General features: G+C 38.9%; 1 protein-coding gene across 1 annotated transcript in view; it reads left to right on the forward strand.

Annotated features, from left to right (window-relative positions):
- ZMAT4 (zinc finger matrin-type 4) overlaps nt 1-24,431 on the forward strand; it is a 372,856-nt gene that overhangs the window by 301,200 nt on the left and 47,225 nt on the right. The window contains exon 6 of the mRNA XM_006078622.4: nt 17,166-17,262. Coding sequence (XP_006078684.2) covers nt 17,166-17,262 — 97 coding nt within the window. The remainder of the gene's footprint in view (nt 1-17,165; nt 17,263-24,431) is intronic.

Below are 24,431 nucleotides of genomic sequence, written 5' to 3' on the forward strand. Positions count from 1 at the left end.
GTGCACACCAGGACCCAGGAGAAAGGAGCAGTGACCCCACAAGAAACTGACCCAGACATGCCCGTGAGTGTCCAGGAGTCTCTGGCGGAGGCGTGGGTGGGTGGTGGCCTGCTGCAGGGTCGGGGGCACTGAGTGCTGCAGTGTTTGCACAGGGCCTTTTGAAAGAGGTCACCATTATCTTCATTACCTCCACCATAGTTTGGCCTCAGGTCAAGCAACAGGGGGGAGAAGGCAATGGCACCCCACTCCAGTACTCTTGCCTGGAAAATCCCATGGACAGAGGAGCCTGGTGGGCTGCAGTCCATGGGGTTGCTAAGAGTCAGACAGGACTGAAGTGACTTAGCAGTAGCAGCAGCAAGCAACAGGGAGGGAACACAGCCCCGCCCATCAACAGAAAATTGGATTAAAGATTTACTGAACATCACCCTGCCCATCAGAACAAGACCCAGTTTCCCCCTCAGTCAGTTTTTCCCATCAGGAAGCTTCAGTAAGCTTCCTATCCTTATCCATCAGAGGACAGACAGAATGAAAACCACAATCACAGAAAACTAACCAATCTGATCACATGGACCACAGTCTTGTATAGCTCAATGAAACTATGAGCCAGGCTAGGTAAGACCACCCAAGATGGGTGGGTCATGGTAGAGAGGTCTGACAGAATGTGGTCCACTGGAGAAGGGAATGGCAAACCACTTCAGTATTCTTGCCTTGAGAACCCCATGAACGGTATGAAAAGGCAAAAAGGTATGATACTGAAAGATGAACTCCCAGGTCAGTAGGTGCCCAATATGCTACTGGAGAAGAGTGGAGAAATAACACCAGAAAGGATGAAGAGATGGAGCCAAAGCAAAAACACCACCCAGTTGTGATGTGATGGGTGATGGAAGTGAAGTCCGATGCTGTAAAGGCCAATATTGCATAGGAACCTGGAATGTTAGGTGCATGAATCAAGGCAAGTTGGAAGTGGTCCAAGAGGAGATGGCAAGAGTGAAAATCAACATTTTAGGAATCAGAGAGCTAAAATGGACAGGAACAGGCAAATTTAACTCAGATGACCATTATATCTACTACTGTGGGCAAGAATCCCTTAGAAGAAATGGAATAGCCATCAAGCCCATCATAGTCAACAAGAGTCCAAAATGCAGTACTTGGATGCAGTCTCAAAAACGACAGAGTGATCTCTGTTCATTTCCAAGGCAAACCATTCAATATCACGGTAATCCAAGTCTATGCCCCGACCAGTAACGGTGAAGAAGCTGAAGTTGAATGGTTCTATGAAGACCTAGAAGACCTTCTAGAACTAACACCCAAAAAGATGTCCTCTTCATTATAGGGGACTGGAATGCAAAAGTAGGAAGTCAAGAGATACCTGGAGTAACAGGCAAATTTGGCCTTGCAGTACTGAAGCAGGGCAAAGGCTAACAGAGTTTTACCAAGAGAATGTACTGGTCATAGCAAACACCCTCTTCCAACAACACAAGAGAAGACTCTACACATGGACATCACCAGATGGTCAATACTAAAATCAGATTGATTATATCCTTTGCAGCCAAAGATGGAGAAGCTCTATACAGTCAGCAAAAACAAGACTGAGAGCTGACTGTGGTTCATCTCAAGTAGATTATAATATTAATAAACAACTTAAATCAGGAAAGCCTATTTTCCTTTTTCCAAAGGGAAAATGAGGTTTAGAAGTGATAAGCAGCATGCCTGAGGCTGCCCAGCAAAAGGGACTAGAGTTGAAATTCGAATCCCGTCAACAGGTCTCAAAGCTAGAACTTCTTGCCCTACATTGGTGGCTCCCATCATCTCCACCTCTGGTCATCTCAGTGAGAACTGAAGCTAGGAGACAGACCTGTTCAACCTCATCACAGAAAGTGCATGTGGGCTGTTCCAAGAATGACCACAAATCATCATTAATATTGATTTTGTGGATTACAAATAAATTTTAGTTGTAGATGATTTCACAAATACAGATCTATAAGGTATAATACAATATAGTATACTATAATATAATGTAATATATTGGGTCGACCAGAAAGTTCATTTGGGTTTTTCTGTAATATGAAAAACTTGAATGAACTTTTTCGCCAACCAAATAATATATATAATACAATAATAAGGAGATACATTTATATACTTATTTATTTGTATATATATTCTATTCAGGTACATCAAAGTCTCCTGGGAAGTCAGTTTGAGCATTTGGAGTGGAATTGCTGCTCTCACCAGAGCTGTTGCCTGCTCAGTGTTTATAAGGGCCCAAGAGAACAAAGAATATTGTTAACAAAGGCTATTAATGGAAGAATAAAAACAGGTCTTCAGATGGCTCCTTGAGTGCATGCCTTAAGAATTAAAAGATGCAATTACATGACTTCCAATATACTCTTCTGCATTTTCCTTTTATTCTAATTTATGAACTTGGTTAATTACCTATTCAATAGCCTCAATCACTCAATTTAAGAACAAAGCCAGGCAAAATATATTGAGATCTATTGTCAACAGCTTCCTAGGAAATAGTTCATGTAATGTCATATCTTCCATATTTTCAAAAAATTAAAAAAAAAAGAATAATAGAGATAATTTTTCATTCAACTTTATGCCAAGCAACTATATAGGATGATTACTATATAAGGAAGCATTTGACCTGTCAAAAAAAAGATGTGTATAAATAGCATCTGTAGAGAAGGCAGCTTGCCAGAATAATTTAAATATGCCTCAGGATGCTATATGAAAGAGAACTCTTTCTAGAATATTAAATTACTAAGAAGTCTCACTCTCATGATTTAGGTCTTAATTCTTGTTCAAAGAAAAGAATCATTGTGGTTAAAAATAGCAATGATAGTTTGCATTTATTGAGCTGTTTGGTTCTTTTCTAAGTTGTTCACCTACACTAACATTTTTAATTTTCATAGAAACTTTCTGAATAGGTAAAATTATTATCTTCCTTTTATAGATCAGGAAATAGAGACACCTAAACATTAAGTAACAAGCTTAAATTGAAAGAGGGAAAAATATATATTGGGTTGGCCAAAAAGTTCATTGGGTCTTTCTATACCATCTTACAGAAAAACCTGAATGAACTTTTTGCCAACCCAATAATTCCTCCTCTTGAAAATGATCTGTACTTCATTCTCATGTTCTCTGTTCCCCATATTCACGGGTCCAATTATATTTGAGAATTATGAAGCCTCAGTCATTTTCTCGATTTTTTTTTACAATGTTAAAATCAACCTTTATCAGTAAATTGTGCATTTTGCTATTCTCTATTACATTGTGAATCGAATAAGATCGATGTGCTTCTGTAAGTGGGTGAGGCTCCTGTGACAGTGGTATTAAACAGGGAGATCTCTTGCGACATGTTGCAGAGAAAAGTCGCTTATTCAAGGCACAGTGGGGCCACGTGTGTCAGGGTTTCTGTGTCAGGCTGGTCCAGAGGGGGGCAGGGTGCACATTCAGATGGTTTCTGAGATTGGAAGGCCACTGTCTTCTTAAGATCTCTTACCTGTCTGGTCAGGCCTGAAATTTCACCTTTCACATTGTTTTTCTTCAAATGTTGAAAGCTTTTTAATGTCAAACATCCCAATTAAAGAGCCAATACTGCAGGAAGCATCAGACAGCCGTGACTTAACAAGGGGTTTGGCAGGCTGTCTGCTGAAGGCAAGATAAAGACCCAGTCATCTGAGATAGATGTCTACAGACAGGCAAGAGGGATTAACAAGAACCAGAAGGACACCAAAGATAACATTCAAGCACCCGACAGCCGACTTGTGTGTGAACGATAGCAAGAGAGAAACAGGGAGGGAGAACAATCTCATTTATAATGTGATTCAAGGAAGATACTGACAATTAGGACTTTTTCTTCATTCATATTTCCCCTCTGAATCCTTCTTGGATGAGGTCTCTTGAAAATGACCAGCAGTTTTCCTCCTGCTTCCTGGGGCCTTTTGGTTGACCAGTTAGCCAGGACAGCTCTAAAGCAAGGGTCACCATGGCTGCATTTGGACCTCTAGCCCATTACAAAGGAGTTAACAGTCACTGTGTCCTCAGCTGATGCAGCTAACAAGCTAGGGACATGATTCTTTGATAGCTGTAGCTCTATCAGGACAATTCTTCAGGGAGATCACATGGCCTGTGATTCCCTAGTTCTTGGGGACAAATGAGAGATGGCCTGGAAGACACCTCTCCACAAGGCAGAGAGAGAAGGGAAGAGGCATGCATCTTCTTTCCTTTACACACTTTCTAACAGCCCTCATGAGTTTAATTTAACCCATTTGAGTTTAATGTAACTCCTTGGTGACCTTGATGCCATTAATCCACAACTTCACCTTAGGGGTACAGTTTATTTTATGGATGAAGCAATCTGTCATCAAAAATTGTATTGTAGGAAAAAAGAAAACACATTTTATGAGAACATTTTACATGAAAAACCTACAGCCCTGCTATGTTATTAGTTGCCTGTATAAGGTAAGATCTTATAAGATCTTGTAAGTCCATGGGGTTGCTAAGAGTCAGACAGGACTGGGATCTTGTAAGATCCCATGGCATAGCCGTGGGAACCAAAGGAAAAAACACATTTCATGTTCTATAAATTTCCATTTGTATCACATCAACATCCAAGCCAGGAAGAGGGTATTTCCCCCATATGTTGGTTTATAACATATGATTATAGATATGTTGAGTATCGTTCAAATAGTAGATGACTTCAGAGTAGGTTTATTTATTTCTCTTTTCTTAACATTTAGTTCAAATCACAAAATCAAAAATCAGTTCAATTCTTTGGGTTGCTTGTCATTTTCTAGTGAGTGTATGTGTGCAAAGTCACTTCAGTCATGTCCAAGTTCTTGCAACTCGATGGACTGTAGCCCGTCAGGCTCCTCTGTCCATGGGATTCTCCAAGCAAGAATACTGGAATGTGTTGCCATGCCCTTCTCCAGGGGATCTTCTTGACCCATGGATTGAAGCCATGTCTTTTGAGGCTCCTGCATTGCGGGTGGATTCTTTACTGCTGAGCCACTGGGGAAGCCCATTTTCTATTAGCAGTCATAATAATAGTGATCCCCTCCAAGGCAAAAATCAAGGCTGTCTGGGTGTTGATTTGTTCAAAATATGAAAATGTGTTGTGTCTTTTCCAGCAGTCCAGTGGTTAAGACTCTGCACTCCCAGTGCAGGGAGCATGGCTCAATCCCTGATTGGGGAACTAAGATCCGACATGCCACATGGCCTCAGGAAAAGAAAAGTATCCTCAGTGCTCTACCAGATAGAATACATTTAAACCATCTTCTTATCAAGTAGCTCTTTAAGTACTTAGAATGAACTACCCTGTTACTTCTGAATCATCACAGTAGGATGACAATTTTCCAGTCCTTTCTTGGGTCAGGCATCCAACATGGCTAAAAATTGTCTTCTAATTATGGGGAATACATTTAGTCCATAGCTTTAGATTTTGTTTGTTTGCCAAGAGCTTTTGACGATGTTAAAGCTTTTTGCTTCTTGATTCCATTTTCAAGGCTTCACATTTATACTATTTAAGTAAAGAATTGTTTTAGAAAATGTGTGTTCTTTGTTTAATTGACTGTTAGATATCCTGCAGTCTGCGCCTGCAAGCAGTGGGCTGAATTCAGAAGGTTAAGTGTTTAAACATTCTGTACGTCATAGTGATTCTAGCATGGAGTAATATGAATCTTCTTTATTTGGGTCTGCAGCCAGCCCTGATCCTAGGAAGTTTCCTTAACTGACGTTCACAAGGAAGAGAGATTCCACAGTGCAAGTCTAAGTTCAGATACGGCAGCAGTCCTCCTGTTATCCTTGTGATGAGTAGCATGATGAAATGCAGTGATTTTCAAACTCTTTTCCACCAAGCTCAAGGTACCTTATTGGAGTACCCTAAGCGCTATGCTTGGAGTTTGATGGTCTGGCTGGTATTTGAAACCTCTAGCCCCCATTTCAACTCGAGTAGCTGTGCTTTGTCAATCTTATGTATTAATATGTTTCACATTAAGAGTTTTTATTTTTGAAAACAGGGTTCTCCTGCTTTCTTTCACTCCTATTTTTCTTTTAAAAGCCCTAGTGTCGTCATTAAGGTCAATAGCTTTGAATTCAGAAGTAAGCACATTCAGGTCTCCTTATCCACTTGCTAGTTCTATGGATTTAATGTCTTTGAAGTAGGGTTTTCTCATCTGGAAAATGGGCTAATAATGTTCATAAAGTGGTTTTGAGGATTAAACATGAGAACAATGACCTTTTAGCAAAGCTTTCTTCTCTCTAGTTCCTCGATATCACCTCTATCAGCTGGGGTCTGCTCAGAGGAGTACAACCACCATGACTGACACAGAAGAAGGCACTTATAAGAATTATGGCAACTGGTGAGGCAGTGTTGTAATGCTTTTTCTTCTGCGTCTAGTGTTGGGCCTGAAGTCAGTAGCTCTGGCAATCAGAAAGGAAAGAGGGCCATGAGCACCAGGGAAGAGCAAAGACAAACTCTACTTGAGAGGGAGAGCTGGAACCCATAAGGGTGACCTGGGGGTCATTCAGCCCATCCAGGTCAGGTGGGCTCTAGCCTTAATGATGTGGGTGACATGCAAGACAGGCTGGGGCTTTATACCTGGTCCCCAAATCCACACCTGTCCTAGGGCTCAGTAACCTGGAAGGCAGAGCCAGAGATGCTTGTGTGTCTGGCTCCACCCCACGTGTCAAGGTGAGTATCTCTAACATAAAGGGGTACTACCTGCTCCACCACTCTCTTTCTTCACCTACATTGTCTTCATGGATGATCTGACCAGCCCTACAGCTGTAACCTGGAGAAGGAGATGGCAACCCCTCCAGTATTCTTGCCTGCAAAATTCCATGGACGGGGAGCCTGGCAGGCTATGGCCATGGGATTGCACAGAGTCGGACATGACTGAGCAACTTCACTCATTCACTCACAGCTTTAACTACCACCTAGATGTAGATGAAGCCTTATTTACCAGAATGTTCCTTGCCCTGGCTTTTCTATATATGTTGACATGCCGGAGCTGGAATCTCACCGACAGGCCAAGCACACCAGGGTCCAGTGACAGACTGGCTACTAGATGGTGGCCGTCCTTGATGGTCATCTGGAGTGAGAGCTCATAGTCTCTTCACAGCATTGCTGCTGCCAATCAGAATGGATCATGAGGCAGGTTGCATTTGCTGCTAGATTCCCTAAAGGAATAAGCAGAGTTCACTGAGATAGAACTTAACAGGGATAAACAGAAACATCCAAGTCATCAAGTATAGGAGTAGAGGAAAGAAGATTTGGCTTAGCAGAAATCCATGTGGAAAAGACTTAGAATTGATTGCTAGCAGGTTCAGTATGAGTATAGGTTACAGTGGGTCAGGGTTGCCAGACACACACACACACTTAAAGCTTTAAAGATATTGATAGAATTAATGGTGCACAAGAGCTGTGACAGCCGTGCTCTGTTTTGTACTCATGCAGCCACACGAGGGTCTTGGACTTGAGTTTCAGGGTCATGGTTTAAAAATGTTATCAACAAACAGGAAATTTCATTCGTAAGGTAATAGAGACGATAAGGGGAACTTGAAATTATATTTTAATGAAGAACACTGTCAAAGTATCAATGGACGTTCAATCTGGTAAACAGAACCTTAGTGGATGTGATCGTTTTGAGAAGATGCGAATAAACTTGTGCACAAAGCAGAATTTGGGCAAGTGGGTTATTTGAAAAAGGAGAGCTTCCAAATGCAAGTGGACACCAACAATGCTGCTTGGAAAACTCTTATGTGACGCCCATGGGGTTTTGGACTAGACCAATGGTTTCTCTAAAACTAGCACCTTCTGAAGCTCTACAAAATGCAGACTTCCAGGTCTCACTCTAGATTTTCTGACTTACAGTCATCTGGGGTAAGGCCTGGGATTTGTGTTGTTAATAGCTCCCACATAATTCTCTAGTGGCCCGTGTGGGAACTGCTGGACCAGTTGAACTCTAAAGAACCTTCCACAGTTCTGTGAATCTATTATTCCCAGTTGTCTGTCCTAGGAGGCCACATGCACAGTGGGAGGAGCAGCCTGAGCAGAACGGATAGGTTCAAACCCAGCTGTGTCTCCACGTGGCTCTGTGAAGGTCACTAAGTTGCTCCACCTCGGTTTCCTCATCTGTTAAAACAGGATAACAGCTGTGCCTGCTTGTAGAGTGTTGCCAAGAATAAATGAACACAACAGTGCTAATATATGACATACATAAGTGTTGATTATTATTTTTCATTCCAGAAGATGATGCATCCATTTACAAGACAGTTTGATTCATGAATATTTAAGAGTCAGAGAAGAAGGAAATCATTCCAAAGACCTTTTCTTTTTACTTTTACTTTATTAATTATCTTTTGAAATGGTTCTAGCTTTCGTAAGCATTAAATATACAGAACATATGCAAAAATTTATGTGAGTGATTCAAGGTTATTAAAGCATAAGTAGGAATATAAAGTTTACTTTCTAGGAATGCAAAACAATGGAATTAGTAGAGAGTAAATGAGAATAAACTGAAGTCTCAAAAAGTTTGCTGAGATTTCTTTGTGGAACCATGACCATCCAACTTGATTTTTTAAGAAAATGAAATATACACGTCTTAGGTATATAATCTGATGACTTTTGGTAAATGATTATACCCTGTAACTACCATCCTAAGATATAGAACCATTATGTTACTTTGGAAAATTCTCATGTCCCCTTCCAGTCACTCCCTACCCCCAGAAGGCAACACTACTCTGAATTCTAACATTACGGAATAGCTGTGCCGTTCTTGAAATTTATATGGATGAAATCACACAGTATGTTCTCTTTTCTGTCTGACGTCTTTACCTATATGTTATGTTTTTTATTCTAATTTATGTTGTTCATAAATCAGTAGATTCTTCTAGTTTTCAGCTATTATTTCATTGTATAAATACATTACCATTTGCTTATCAATTCTTGTGTTGAACATTTAGATCATTTTGAATTTTGTCTATGATGTATAAAGCTGCTATAAACATTTTTGCACAAGTCTCTTTTTATACTAAGTTTTTGTTCCTTTTGGGTAAATGTCTAGTAGGATTTCTGAGTCACAGAGTAAGTCTAAGTTTACAAAAAATTGAAAACTTTCCCATTTTACACTCTTCTGTATGTGGATTTGGGTGTTCCATGTGGTTATTTACATTTGGTATTGTTTTATTTGATGTTTGTTTCTTTGTTTGAGGCTAGCACTTGTAATAGGTATGAGATGATTTTGAATTGTTCTTTTACTTTTCATTTCCTGGTGACAAATGATGCTGAGCACCTTTTCATTTGCTTATTGATCATTTCTGTATCTTCTTTTATGGAATATCTGATCAAATAGTTTGTCCTTTGAAAAAGTTGTATTGTTTGTCTTTTTATTATTGATTTGTAGGAGTTAATTTTATATTCTAGACAGAAGTCCTGAATCAGATATATGAATTGCAATTAATTTTTCCCAGGATGTGGCTTAGTTGGTTTTCTTGATGTGTCTTTTTTAAGCAAAAACTTTTGATTTTCTGTAAAATCCAATTCATCTTTTAAAAAAATATTTGCTGTCGTTTATTTCTTAAGAAATCCATGCCTATTCCAAGTTCACAGAAATAATCCCCTGTATTTTTGTAGAAGCTTTATAGCTTTATCTTTATATTTGATATAATCAATCTTAATTTTAATGTGTACTGTAATGTAGAGATTGTGTTCTTTTTTTTTATTTCCTGCATTTATTCAATTATTCCAGCCCCATTTGCTCAAAAACGTTTCATTTCTCGCATGGAATTGCCTTGATACCTTTGTTGAAAATCAGTGAAAGTTATCAAAAGATGCAAAATTCCAGCTTTTAGATAATTAAGTATTGGGGATGTAATGAACAACATGATGCCTATAGTTTAACTCTGCTATATATTAGAAAGCTGCTAAGAGTAGATCCTAAAAATTTTCATAACTAGGACTTTTTTTTTCTTTTTCTGAATCTATGTGAGGTAATGGATGTTAACTAAACTTATTGCGGTAGTCAATTAGCAATATATGTATGTCAAGTCATTATTGTGTATACCTTAAATTTACACAGAGCTGCATGTCAGTTATATCTTAATGAAAGTGAAAGCAAATCAATTGATTCTTTGGGTCTAGGTCTAGTTCTGGACTCTCGTTCTGTTGCATTCATGGCTTTTGTCCATTATTATGTTTATTATTGGCATAAAACTGTTCATAATATTTTCTTATTATCCTTTAAAAATTGTAGCTTTGGTACTAAAAATTATTCTTTTATTTTAGTAATTTTTATGTTGCCTTTTTAAAAAACATTCATCAAGCTTGCTAATGGTAATACTTGCTTAATCCTTTCAAAGAACAGATTTTTTGTTTGTTTGTTTTTTGTTTTTTTGGTAATTTGTTGTTATATTTGATTGACATCAGTATATTATTTCCTTCCTTCTATTTGATTTTGTTTTAATTTTCTTATCATTTTCTAGTTTCATAGCATTTAAACTTTGACCATTGAGTTTAAGCCTTTCATTCTTTCTAACACAAAGCTATGTATTTTCCTTTAAAAACTTATTACACTTGTCAAAATATCTTCTGATTTCTCTTTGGATTTTTTTCCCTATGATGATAATAGGTTATTTAGAAGTACTTTAGGTATTTTTATAAATAATATTATTATTTATCCTTATTGATTTCAATGGTAGTCAAAGAAATCACAGTACAAAATGTAATTATTTTTAATTTAGTAAGAATTGTCAATGGCTTAGCATATTCCCTAACTTAGTTTACTTGCTGTTCACTTGAAAATATTGTGTAATCTCCAGTTGTTGAGTGTAGCATTCTATAAACTATAGTACAATATAGTTGATAGTTTCATTTAGATCTTTTAAAATTTACTAATTGTTTTATCTTACTATTCTGTCAGATACTGAGATTGGAGTGTTAAATCTTTTATGGTTATGGTGTCTCTTTCTGCCTATAGTTCAATCAGTTCTTACCTCATGTATCTTTATGCTTTATTAGTTAAATTGCACTTAGAACTGTTACATTCTCCTAATGAGTTTCTCCCTTTATTATTACAAAACATCTTTATCTCTGGAAATCCTTTTTGTCTTGAAGTCTGTTTTGTCTGATTTTAATATAGGCACTTTCACTTATGGGTTAATCAAATACTTTTTAATCATCCTGTTTTATTTTCTCTAGAGTCTCCTAAGCTTTATATCTTTGTATTTATTTCTAAGGGATTAGTGTGCATTCATAAATGACCACTATCTATATTTAAGTTAATATTGGTAAATTTATTATTTCTTAAGTGTTCATTATATTTTATATAAAATATAATGAGCTTTCAACAATACTGCTTACTCTTACTCATTCTTGTCACATATTGGGTTGGTCAAAAAGTTTGAGTTTTTCATAATATGTTACAACTCAATATTTTTACATCTGTATACAGAATAAACAGCACTATACAAGCAGAGTGTTATAGTTTTTGCTTTAAATACTATCTCTAAATAAACTTGGAGCAATAAAAAAATACTAATAGTAATCATTTATGGTGTTCTTCATTTTTTCCTGTGGATATGAGTTTGCATCTGATGTCATTTGCCTTCCAACTGAAGAACTTTATAAGCATTTCTCTAGTGCAAGTCTCCTGGCAGACCATTCTCTTTTATTTCATTTATCGAAAATGCCCTTATTGCACTTTAAAGTTTGAAGGGTATTTTTGCTGGATATGGAATTCTAAGTTGGCAGTTGTTTTGTTCGTTTCCCAACTTTTTGTTCCTTAGACCGTTCATGCCCATTTCACTCCTGGTCCTCTCTGTTTGCTGTTTGCCCTGTACTCTCCCTGGGCAACCCTTTAACCGGTTCCTCACTTCACAGGCTAATTCTTGTCTCTCCAGTTTCATTTCATGCTACTCAGAGATCTCTGTTAACCATACTATCCAAAACCAGCCTTCTCTGTGACTCTCTCATTTTCCTGTTTACATCCTCTGTAATATTTCTATAATGTTTGTATTTGTTTCCTTGCTTTTTGTCTTTCTATGTGAATAGCTCCGTATGAAAATTTACTCTATATTCTCTTATATTCTTGGCATTTGGTGAAATATCTGGCATCATCATAAAGGCACAAGGATGTTTCCCTAATGTAGAATGAATGCACCTGAAGCAACGGGGCACCCAAAGTCTAGCTTTGCTAGAACTGAAAAGACACAGTGAGTAGTCACACTGCTGAACTCTCCAGGACCATCTGGTTTACACACTGTGCTAGGGAATATACATTTATAAGTGAAGCATCTTCAGGAAGCTTTTCCAGATTCTCTAAGTTAGAAACAATCTCCTCCTCTAGTTCTCCTAACATTCCACTTCATTCTGACTGTAGTACTTTTTGTGGTTGATCTTGTATTATTGCTGTTTTGTATACATATCTTCTGGAGAAGGAAATGGCAACCCACTCAAGTGTTCTTGCCTGGAGAATCCCATGGACATGGGAGCCTGTGGACTGCTGTTCATGGGGTCGCAAGGAATTGAACACGTCTGAGTGACTAAACACAGCATACATACCTTCCCGCTACAACTGGATGGTCAGTCCTTGCAGGCAAGAATGATATTTCAGAGCACATAGTGGCAATATAGCAGAAATTAACCTTTATATCTGCAGAGGTTTGGGTATACACATAAAATGGCATTGCACTGAAAATGAATTGAATAAGAAAGTTAGCATTTTTGTTTAATAAGATTCTCCATTTCTCTGAGGAAAAAGGAGCTGTATAATTCCAAAGTAATTAGGATTTCAGCTGAACATTAATAAAGCCCTAAGTTCCCACCAAGGACACTGTGTCATGTGTGGGGGAGGACTCCTCTGCCCCTTCTCTGCCTTTGTTCTTGTTTATATGCACAGCCTTTCTGGTTTATGCTCCCTGTAGTTTGCATTGCAATAAAGTGCCAAATATTTCCTGCCCACGCTTCTGTTTGGCTGCAGAGCTGGAGAACTGTAATGGAAAGCAACAGATCAGAATATTTTTTAGATTTGTTGGTGCTCTTAAAAATGCCCATTTGAAAACATAAATATTTATGCCTCTTGCCACACTTCACCTCCATTTGTTGTGAGGAGACCGTTGATGAGTCTGTAGTCAGAAGAGGACCCATATAAACACTGGTTACCATTTATTATAATAAGATTGGTAGAGAACTCTGGAGGCAGGAATGCCTGAAGCTAGCTTTTATATTTTGATTCCATGCATAAAAGAGGAGATAGACCAGCCCTGGATAAGCATTCAAACAACTCACATGCAGGTTGTGATAACTTACTGCCTCTGGGTTTGGAGACTGTGATAAACTTTCTGAATCACGCACACCTGTGAGATGGAAAAACCATGGAACCTCAGCTCTTCTTTATAGAATAACTTTTTTCTTTAAGACCCAGTGTTGTTCTGACAAATTCAAGCTACCAAAAGAAGTATGACTCTATGGGATGGCACTTTTTAAAATGTGTATGTAGTATGTTAGAGGTTAGAGTTAAAAGTCTGAAACTTCTTGTAGAGTCTTAGGCCCCATCCAAGTTTTATAGGATCAGAACCTTCAGATTCTGTGCCTAGGGATCTGTATTTTAACACCATCACCAGAGCATGTTCTAGGATGTCCAGGAGTCTTTGCTTGAGGGAATAGAGAGACAAGAATTATGTCTTTCATCTGTGATCTGTCAGTCTGTGCCTGGAAACTTTTGAGTCCCTTGGGTTGCTTCTCCAGAAGATACTGTGGTTTCATTGCTTTCCTCATAACTGAATTGATTCCTCATTGAATAATTAGTAAGTCAATGTCCAATTATTCTGTAATTTAAGCTAAAACAAAACAACAACTTAATTCATATCATGCCATGTCAAATAGATTTCTCAGAAACATGCATTGAACTGTAGGAATCTTAAAGTCTACAGGAAGTTCTACCCTTTGCCACATAATGGACACAAGATCAATTCTGATGACACCACAATGTTCCACAAACAGGGGTCATTGGATATCATCAGAACTAACTTTATTTTTGCCATCCACTGCCCTTTCGTGCCATCTCTGGAGGGTTAATTTTTTCCTACCCTTCGGGCATAAAGTGGAGTAAGTTTCATGAATTTTCACTCACTTTTAACTAGTAAAGAGTTCTTGACTTTCATTCTTAGCTACACAGAAGCTCTATGTCATTAGCTGATATATCCAAGTGTCTTCTGAAAAAAAAAAAATACACACAGCTTTGAGGTTGAGAATTATCTTTATTCGGTGGAATTTATGGAGGACTTTAGCCCAAGATATAGTCTCTCTGATAGCTCTGAGGGACTGTTCCAAAAAAATAATAAGGGAGGAGCCAGGATATATAGGAGTTTTTGTTGAAAGAAAAAACATAACAAAACATGTATTTGAACATCAGAAGATTACTGCTAATAAGAAAAACAAAACATTTCAAGTTGTTGATTTCAGTGCTTTTCCATCTCTGGGAAGACGCAAGAGTCTTGGCTCACTGAAGTCCTTTCCTTTGGTGTAACTCCCTGGGCCGTGTCCCGTTTTTCTCTGTCCTGAATCCCCTCAGGCAGCACAGCCAACAGGAGCAGCTGCAGAGGCTGATGGCTCCTTTGTTGACTGAAATGGCGAGTGACATCCTTTGTTCACACAGGATAGAAGAATAATTTTTAAATAACTCCGAACTTAATTGAAAGTGAGTTTCTCCCCTCCCTCAGGTCAGTTCTGCTTGGGCTGCCTGTTAGCCATGCAAAAGGAGGCAATAGGCTTCTCTCTTTTTCGCTGCCCTTGGCTTTTGCTTTTCTTCTTTTCTCTCAGCTCAGGTTCCTCCAGGGCTGAGGGATGCAGGGTATCAGGTTAGAAAGGTAAAGGAGATAAAGGCTTACTTGATAGATACACAGACAAAGCTAGCCTAGACGCGATTTGACTCTTTCCCAAGGGGTGATTTCTTGGCTTTTTCAAGAACTCAGCATTACTTGATACTTAGCCTTAAGCTAAGTATCTCTTCCAGGGTCACTTTAAGGCCCTCGATGTCCAGCTGAACTCTATAGCCTTCTTCTGCTGAGGTCACATTGCCCCAACTGTTCATACATGGCACACACGTGGTCTATGGGACACTTACATCTTTTGCTCTAACAAGCTCTGAGAATACATGCCAGGTACAATCCTTCTACCTCTCTTACTTCCCCATCAGAGCAGCTAAGCAGCCACGGTCTCTCGCTCTTTGGATCTTGAGGGTGGTGTCCAGTCCAGGACACTCAAACTCAGGAAGGAATTCCTCAAGATCTCCGGGTAGTTCCACTGAATTCTTTTCCCAGGGGTGTGAGTTGAAAGAGAAGGAATCCCCCATCTGGCATGGACAAGGGTAAGTCAAACTCATAGTATGAGAGAGCTCCCTTTGGTAAATTCTCTCTTTCTTCTCAGTCTCTTTTTTCAGACTGGTGATGAGTGGCCAGTTTGAGTTAGAAATTGGTTCTTGATCACTTCTGTTGAATGCCCTGAACTGGGACTCTTATCTCTACTTTAGTCATGGTGGTGTAACTAGCATCTGTGTCTTAGAAATTCAACTTAGGACTTCGTCCAGGGCATTGGGAAACCAAGATTCCCTTATAATACCTCTTTGCAATCATATAGTAACTAGTTTATGTTGATTATTTGTTGTGTAGCAGACACTGCTGTATACCTTTTCTTACTCAGTCCTCTTCACAATCTTATAAGAAAACAGAACTTCAGAGAAGTCAAGTAATTTTTGTAAAGTCACTCAGGTAACAGATTGCAAAGTTCTTCCAACTCAATGCATTACTTTCTTTTTAGGAAAATAAGAATGATATTGCCCCTTAGAAAGAAAATTTTATGCATTCATCAGGAAAAATGCTATAACTGTTTAATATTCTGGGTTTGACAATGGGAAGAGAGAATCTTGGAGTAAAATTAACAAGAAGTTTCACTTGCTAAGAATTTGAGTATTTATATTCACTTAATTCTCATAAAACTTTGTGATATGGATGGCTTTGTTTTCATCTCATAGATGAAAAAACTAAAGCCAGTAAGAAATTATGTGACTTCCTCTACATTACACAACCAGGAATATTTGGAGCCAAGACTTAAAATCTGAAGTCTCAGCCATGACACTGAAGCTACTTTTTCTCTCCACTCTGATGGGGACACAGCAGCAGAAGGAATATGAGCTGTGGTGGATGTTTGGCTGAAGTTTCTTTCTAACACATTTGACTCTAGATGAATCAATATTATATAGCAGTCAAGGTTTTTGTTTTTTTTTTTTGAACTACCCTTCATGAAAACAAAGAGCATCTTATTTATCTTGGAATCCCTAATATCTGGTCCAAAGTTGACACTCTATTGCTGGATGAACTAAATGAGTAAACAGATGAGTGAATAACTTCGATTTCAATACTCTGGTGGGAAGTGATTTTTCGTGTGACTTAAGTTAGTTGAGGCTTCCCTGGAGGACCAATGGTTATAACTTCACCTTCCATTGCAGGGGATGTGGGTTTGAACCCTGGTCAGGGAGCTGAGGTCACAAGTACCTTGGGGTCAAAAAACCAAAACATAAAATAGAAATGATATTGTAACAAATTCAATGAAGACTTACTTTAAAATTATCCACAGTAAAAAAGAATCTTTAAAAATAATAGATTAATTAATCCTTCTCCTGGGTATTTGCATTTTATAAGATGATCCTGGGAGAAGAGTTGACATGAATGATATCAAAAGTTGAATTTCTGATTCTGTGATTGGAATAGAGGTAGAAGAGGAATTGAGACAGAATTTTTCTCTGGAGTCTCAAATTTCATTGCAGAAACAGTACCTTACCACATCTGTCTGCCTTAAGGAAAAAGTAGAATGCTTCTTTGTTTGGGTTACAAAGTATCCAGAAACATTTTACACCAAGAAGTATGTCCTAATCATTTCAGTCATTCAGCAATGAGACAGGCTGCTTCCAATGTATTCACAGTCAGCTTCTGCTAAGGAACCTGCTGGCTGGGCTCTTGGGAGGAGGGATTGAAATGTTACCGGTGGCTTAGATCGGATGTCTTCTAAGATAGTCTGTCCCTGAACGTTCGGAGATTCCGGGATTTGTTCCTGTGGTTGATGACGATGATGCAGCTAACCAGGTCTGTGTGTCTGTCATCCACAGGTCTGAGGCGCAATTACAGATGTACCACCTGCAGTGTCTCTCTAAACTCAATAGAACAGTATCATGCCCATCTGAAAGGATCCAAACACCAGACCAAGTAGGTACTTTCATGCTTTCTCTCTTCAGTCCTTTTGTATGTAACCTTTAGTATGATGAATGAAGGCTAACCTCTTTACTTATTGCAAAATAAGTAGATGAAAACTACATCTCTGATCTCCAAGATTCCCTTGATATTTACACCACTCAAGCCTACAGAGCCTGCCTGACACTGCTTGAAGAGTGACTTTTTCCTTTTTTTTGGATACAGTGATGACATTTCTTTTTTTCCATTTCTTTCCTTCTTTTCAAGGACAGTAAGCACATTTGTATGAACTTCCCAGGAATCTTTAAGTCTATATTAAATGTTTTAAAATAAACAATATAATTTATCTTAATACTTTGGGGATGGACCCAAATTCTATGGGTCCATAGAGTCAAATTCTATGCATGCCTTCTACCACTTTCTGTTTCTAGAAGAGTATGGTTGATCAGTCTGGAAAACTAACAACTCTGGAATTTTAAGTCATTCACATGTATAGCTATTTTCAATTGAATGGAAGCTCATTCCACATCCCCCTCTGATTCTCATGATTTTATACCAGAAAAAGCTAATCAGGCATTGTTTCCCCTGTATACATACTGCTCATCTTTTTACAAACCCAATGCTTTTAGGTATTTTTAAAGTAGCTGCTAGAACTGCTAATAAAATCTAATAAAATAGGGAAAAATCAAAGGATATCTCAAAAAGATGCAATTTTCCTGAATATAATTGTTTTCATTTCTCTCATATTCATGAGCAGAATCATTGAAACAGATTCGACTATATCAGGGCCTCATGAATAATGAATGACTCATTGGACAAACAATGATGGAGCTCCCACGTGTGTCAGACCCTGAGTGTGACCTGGGGAAGAAAAGCTGAGTGGACTTAAACCTTCCTCTTGGGGAACTTTCTGCCAAGCTGGGGAAACAGTCATGTAAACACATAGATTGTTCACTGTTACCATAAAATGGATACCCTAAGCTCTGAGGACCAGGGACAGGGAAAGATTTCCAGGGACATCAACATACAGGCTGAGTTCATAACAATGAAGTCGGGGTTTGATTTTGTTTTCTATTATCACTCAGTGGCCAGCACAGCACTTGATACATTTCTAGTGCTTCATGAACATTCCTGATGGGCTTCCTAGGTAACTCAGTGGTAAAGAATCGGCTTACCATGCAGGAGATACGGGTTTGATCGCTGGATTGGGAAGAGCCCTTGGAGGAAATGGCAACCCACTCCAGTATTCTTGCCTGGGAAATCCAATGGACGGAGGAGCCTGGCGGGCTAAAGTCCAAGGGGTTGTAGAGTCAGCCACGACTTAGCAACTAAACGAGAGCAATACATTGCTGATGGCGTGAATGTGTGATTTTAAAAAGATAAGTAATGACTTTCCAAGCAGATATATGAGGAAGGTGCATTCCAGGCAAGGAAATGTCTTTGCAGAGATATTGTAAAGATGTGTAGATCACAGTGGGTCTGGCTTCAGTGGGGGAGTTTAAGCCCAGAGTTTCTGACTGACCTTTACTGACTCAGTTTTTCCTCCATGTTTGCTGTTGGGTGAGTCACAGCTGTTTTCATGACTTGCTTTACTCTTATTCACTCCCACAGGGCTTTTATCAAGGGGAATCTTCAAAAGCAATATTTTCTATGATTGGTTACTGAGCACCTGCATTGATTATTAGGAGCTGCTATACCACCTGCCACCCCCAACCAAAAGCATAATCTCTTCAGCATCTCTAATCATCACAGTGTATGCATTCTAACCAACATTCTAACAATACACACACACCTTACAAGGAGCTGCAGCATGAAACAATCATCATTTAGGGCACATTTATTGCTCTTTGTGGGTAGAAAAAGGTAGATAATAATGACTTTAGGTGATAAGGATCATGTAGATAACTAACACAGGTAGATAGCATCTCAGTTTTAGGAAAACGTCTATTTCTCTCTGTGCTCCTATAAAACTTTCTGTGATAGAATTTGAGCCAGGCATCAGTTAAGTTCAGTTGCTCAGTCGTGTCCGACTCTATGCCAGGGAGGCATGCCAGGCCTCCCTGTCCATCACCAACTCCCAGAGTTCACTCAAACTCATGTCCATCGAGTTGGTGATGCCATCCAGCCATCTCATCCTCTGTCGTCCCCTTCTCCTCCTGCCCCCAATCCCTCCCAGCATCAGAGTCTTTTCCAATGAATCAACTCTTAGCATGAGGTGGCCAACGTTTTGGAGTTTCAGCTTTAGCATCAGTCCTTCCAATGAACACCCAGGGCTGATCTTCTTCAGAATAGACTGGTTGGATCTCCTTGCAGTCCAAGGGACTCTCAAGAGTCTTCTCCAACACCACAGTTCAAAAGCATCAGTTCTTTGGCACTCAGCTTTCTTCACAGTCCAACTCTCACATCCATACATGACCACTGGAAAAACCATAGCCTTGACTAGACGAACCTTTGTTGGCAAAGTAATGTCTCTGCTTTTCAATATACTATCTAGGTTGGTCATAACTTTCCTTCCAAGTATAGTCACATCTATTAGCTTATTTTGTCCCCTTAACTATCTCAACATACGTATTGTGCTTAGTCACTCAGTCGTGTCTGACTCTTTGTGACCCCCATGGACTGTAGCCTGCCAGGCTCCTCTGTCCATGGGATTCTCCAGGCAAAAAAAGCCTGGAGTGGGTTGCCGTGCCCTCCTTCAGGGGATCTCCCCAACTCTAGGATCAAAGCCAGGTCTCCCATATTGCAGACAGATTCTTTACCCCCTGAGCCACCAGGGAAGCCCAAGAATACTGGAGTGGGTAGCCTGTCCCTTTTCCAGGGGATCTTCCCAACCCAGGGATCAAACTGGGGTCTCCTGCATTGCAGATGGATTCTTTACCAGCTAAGCTACAACAGAAGCCCCAACATACATATTACTGACCTGTTATTTGATTTGAGAAAACCAAGGCTCAGAGAAGCTAAGTAAGTCAGCCAACACCCGACAAATGGCAGAACCAGGGCTGGACTCAGCAGCATCTGACTCACGCTTCTAATTAATTAATGTCATTCAGTCACCGCAGACAGGCTTGGGACACAGGATGTCAGGGAAAGCCGGTAGAAGGCCCCATGGTGAATTTTGAAAAAGGGCATTGCCTCCCTAGTGTAATTTAATAAACATACATGACTTCAGAAGGGTACATCGCCTCCTGTGCTGGCTTCATTTCAATAAACAAGAGTTTGCTTTTTTTTTTTTTTTTTTTTTAACCACGAAAGTACGAGGTTGCTGTGCTCCTGAAGAGTGAAATAAGGCAAATGTGAAGAAAACAAGTGTCAGAGCTCTGCCCCGCTGGTGTCTATTTTATTTACGTTTTAAAATATATTGGTATAAAGTTGTTTACTTTATCACCTAATTTTATTTTGATGTTTGTGGAATATTTTTTCTTTCTGGACATTGTTTATTTGTTTCTTCCTCTTTTTTTGGCTCAACTTTTTGTTAGAAGTTTATCATTCTTTATTAAGTTTCTTTTAGATGATCAGATGTTGGGGATTTGTTGATTTTCTTTATGTGCAGTTATTTTATGACCTTTAAAACATTATTTCCTTTTTTTCTACCTTTTAAGGTTTAATCTACATTTCCTCTCTAGCTTCTTAATATAAAAGTATAGGATCCATAATGAAAAAAAATCTGAAAAAGAAAAAAAGATGTATATATACATATATATAAAACTGAATCACTTTGCTGTACACTTGAAACTAACACAACATTGTGAATTAACTGTTGCTGTTATTGTTTAGTCACTAAAGTTGTGTCTGACTCTTTTGCAACCCCATGAACTGTATACGTCAATATAAAAATTAGAATAAAAAAAAAAGGTGTAAGTTAGCAATTTTTCAATGCTTTTTCTTTTTCTAGTATAAGAATTTCGGAGAAGGCAATGGCAGCCCACTCCAGTACTCTTGCCTGGAAAATCCCATGGACGGAGGAGCCTGGTAGGCTGCAGTCCATGGGGTCGCTGAGAGTCAGACACGACTGAGTGACTTCACTTTTACTTTTCAGTTTCATGCATTGGAGAAGGCAATGGCAACCCACTTCAGTGTTCTTGCCTGGAGAATCCCAGGGATGGCAGAGCCTGGTGGGCTGCCGTCTATGGGGTCGCACAGAATCGGACAGGACTGAAGTGATTTAGCAGCAGCAGCAGGTTTTCAGTGTACCTCAACAGATTGTTTTAGCTGCATTCTAAAAGCAAATTTTTGTATTACAAAAGTTTTAATATGTAGTATTTGCTTTGTGTTACTTATTTCAATATGCTTTCTGTTTTGCTCCTTTTACTCGTGTTTGTTTAGAAATTCTCCTTTTATTCATGTTTGATTAGAAGTGTTATGTCTAAAATCAAATATTCATAGGATTTTTCTATTTATATTTTTTGTAATTTATTTGTATCTGGATTCTACCAGGGTCAGAGAAAATATTCTAAATGACCTCAGTCTCTTGAAATTTGTATAGACTTACTGTGTTCCCTGGGGCTTCCCAAGTGGTGCTAGTGGTAAAGAACCTGCCTGCCAATGCAGGAGATTTAAGAGATGCAGGTTCAATCCCTGGGTCGGAAGATTCTCTGGAGGAAGGCATGGCAACCCACTCCAGTTTTTTGGCCTGGAGAATCCCATGGATAGAGGAGCTTGGCGGGCTGTAGTCCATGGGATCGCAAAGAGTCAGACACGACTGAAGTGACAGCAGGCACGTACGTGCTCTGTTCCCCAGACATACAGTTACTTTTGCTCATGTATTATGTTTACTTGCAAAGAATTTACTGTCGGGTAAATGATCCTTGCTATCAATTAGGTAGTTTCTTAATCTAGTTCAAATTAATATATCCTCACTGATTTTTTTTAATCTATTTGTTATATCCATGAGAAGCAGACATAATTAAAAACTTCCAACTATACGTATGGATTCGCCTATGTGTCCTGTTAATCTTTTGTATTTAGTTTTATATATTTAAAGATATATTATTAGCCACTTACAAGTTTAGGATTTTTAATGCCTTCTTATTGCATGGGCCCTTTTTCTAAAATCACCTTTCGCCACCATGAAATGCCCTTCTTTGTTACTAGTAGTATTTTCCTTGAGGTATACCCACAGCAGCTACAGCAGCGCTTCAAGGCTTTCTAAAGGTTTTTCCTTTCAATTGCATCCAGCTCTTCTTTTGTCTTCAGGTGGAAGGTTAGTGTGACCAGTTACTCAACCAGAACCAGAAATGGAGATCAGCCACACGGTTTTTTAACTGTTCTAATCTAAGTCAACATAAATATTAAAGTGTCAGTAATTTTCAAGGTTTTATATTTATATTTTTAGCAATCATTTCTAAAGAAGTGTTGAGATGAGCAAAGATGATTCAGTTGTGTATTGGAAAGAGAACTGAATTTTATTTCTCGGGCAGTGTTGCCACTGAGTGACCCTGGGCACCAACAAGCCTTCTTTCAGGCTCACTTTCCTCAAAGATGAGCGATTAGTGCTGACAAGAATGAGACAAATGTGGTTCCACTTTCCACGCTTTACTCATGATCCTGGTATTCTTTTTTATGAAACCTGAATTCAGACCTAAAATTCCTCCTGAAACATGCCCCCAGTCAGCCTTAACCATTTATTGAAACTGGCAATGACCCTCCCCTGCCCCAGTTATGTCCACCCAGAACTGCACAATATGACCTCATTTGTAAATAGCGCCTTTACTGAAGTTAAAGTTGAGAATCTCAAGATGAAATCTTTCTGGATTTATAAGAATGACTTATGGTGTCTTTATGAGGAGATGGAAAGGGAGATTTGCACACGTGAAGAAGGTGGCCGTGTGAAGATAGACTTAGAGATCGGCGTTTGCTTCCTTCCAAGCCAAGGACCACCAGGAGCCAGTAGGTTCTGGGAGAGGCCAGGGGATTCGCCTCCAGAGATGTCAGAGGGAGAGCACCCAGCTGACAGCTTGATTTCAGACTTCCAACTTCTAGAACTTCCATTCTCTAGAGAGAATACATTTCTGTTATTTGAAGTCACTCAGCTTTGACTCCTTTTTGAGGCCAGCCCTAGGAAATTAATATAGTGTGAAACTTACATGCTTTGTTTTGTAAGCAATCCTTCAGTCCTATTTTCCTGGACAACTGCTTACAACGCTGATCCTGATCATGACAATGATGCTGATGATGGAGAGGACAGTGTGATGGTGATGCCACCCTGGATGACTGAAGCGGTACTCGTATGAGACTAGGACACAGCTATAGACTAAAATGCTTTGAAAGGATCACATCTCATACACATAGTAGTCCTATAATTGGCCAGAGCCACACATCTCCACTTTATAGGTTAGAAAATTGAATCTCAGACTTGTCCAAGGCCCCCAGAATAATTGGTCGGCAGAGCCAAGAACAGAAGTCAGGTTTATTGGCAACCTTTACTATTACTGATATAGCAATACTTAAGAGCAATATGACAATAATAGCGTTATTTAAGTATTGCTATAACTCTAATAGTGGTTGCAAATAACCTGACTTCTGTTCTTGGCTCAACTAGTTAAATGGCTTTTTCTTTTTTAGGCAAATGTCATAAACAGCAAAGTGACAGTCAAATGTTGCTCCATGGCTAAATAGTAAGAGAAATATTCAGTATCTAATGAGATTAAAGGTTTAGAAATGCAAATGATTACCCTGACATATAAAGCAATTGCCCATTAGTAGATTTTTTCAACATTTCCAGGAGATCTAGCCTGTCAATTAGTACAAATGCTTAAAATGAAATTTAAAGACACATGAGTTCATACGATAGACTAATGAACAGTCCCCCCACCCATAACGTACTTAAATTTGAGTTTAGGGAACACTTCAAGCCTCAGGACATTATATTACCTAGAATTAAAGGATATATAAAAGTTGTCGTTACTTACTTTGATATTTCAGACAGTTCAAAATGAGATACATGTGTCTAAGAGAATAAATCTGACTGACCACAATTTAGTTGTCATTTCTAAATGTGCTGCTTCCTTTGAGAAGAAGCCTAAAATGGTGATATCCACTGCTTTTTCTGCAGTTTTTTTCCCAATTAATATGAATCATCCAGACAAAACCTTCATATTATTCACTTCCCCATTGTGTTCATTTATCTGTGAAGTGATTGAATGGACGTTCAATCTAATTTTCAGAGCTGGAATGTATTTGCTTTA

Source organism: Bubalus bubalis, chromosome 1 (assembly GCF_019923935.1).
Source record: "Bubalus bubalis isolate 160015118507 breed Murrah chromosome 1, NDDB_SH_1, whole genome shotgun sequence".
Taxonomy (NCBI): Eukaryota; Metazoa; Chordata; class Mammalia; order Artiodactyla; family Bovidae; genus Bubalus; species Bubalus bubalis.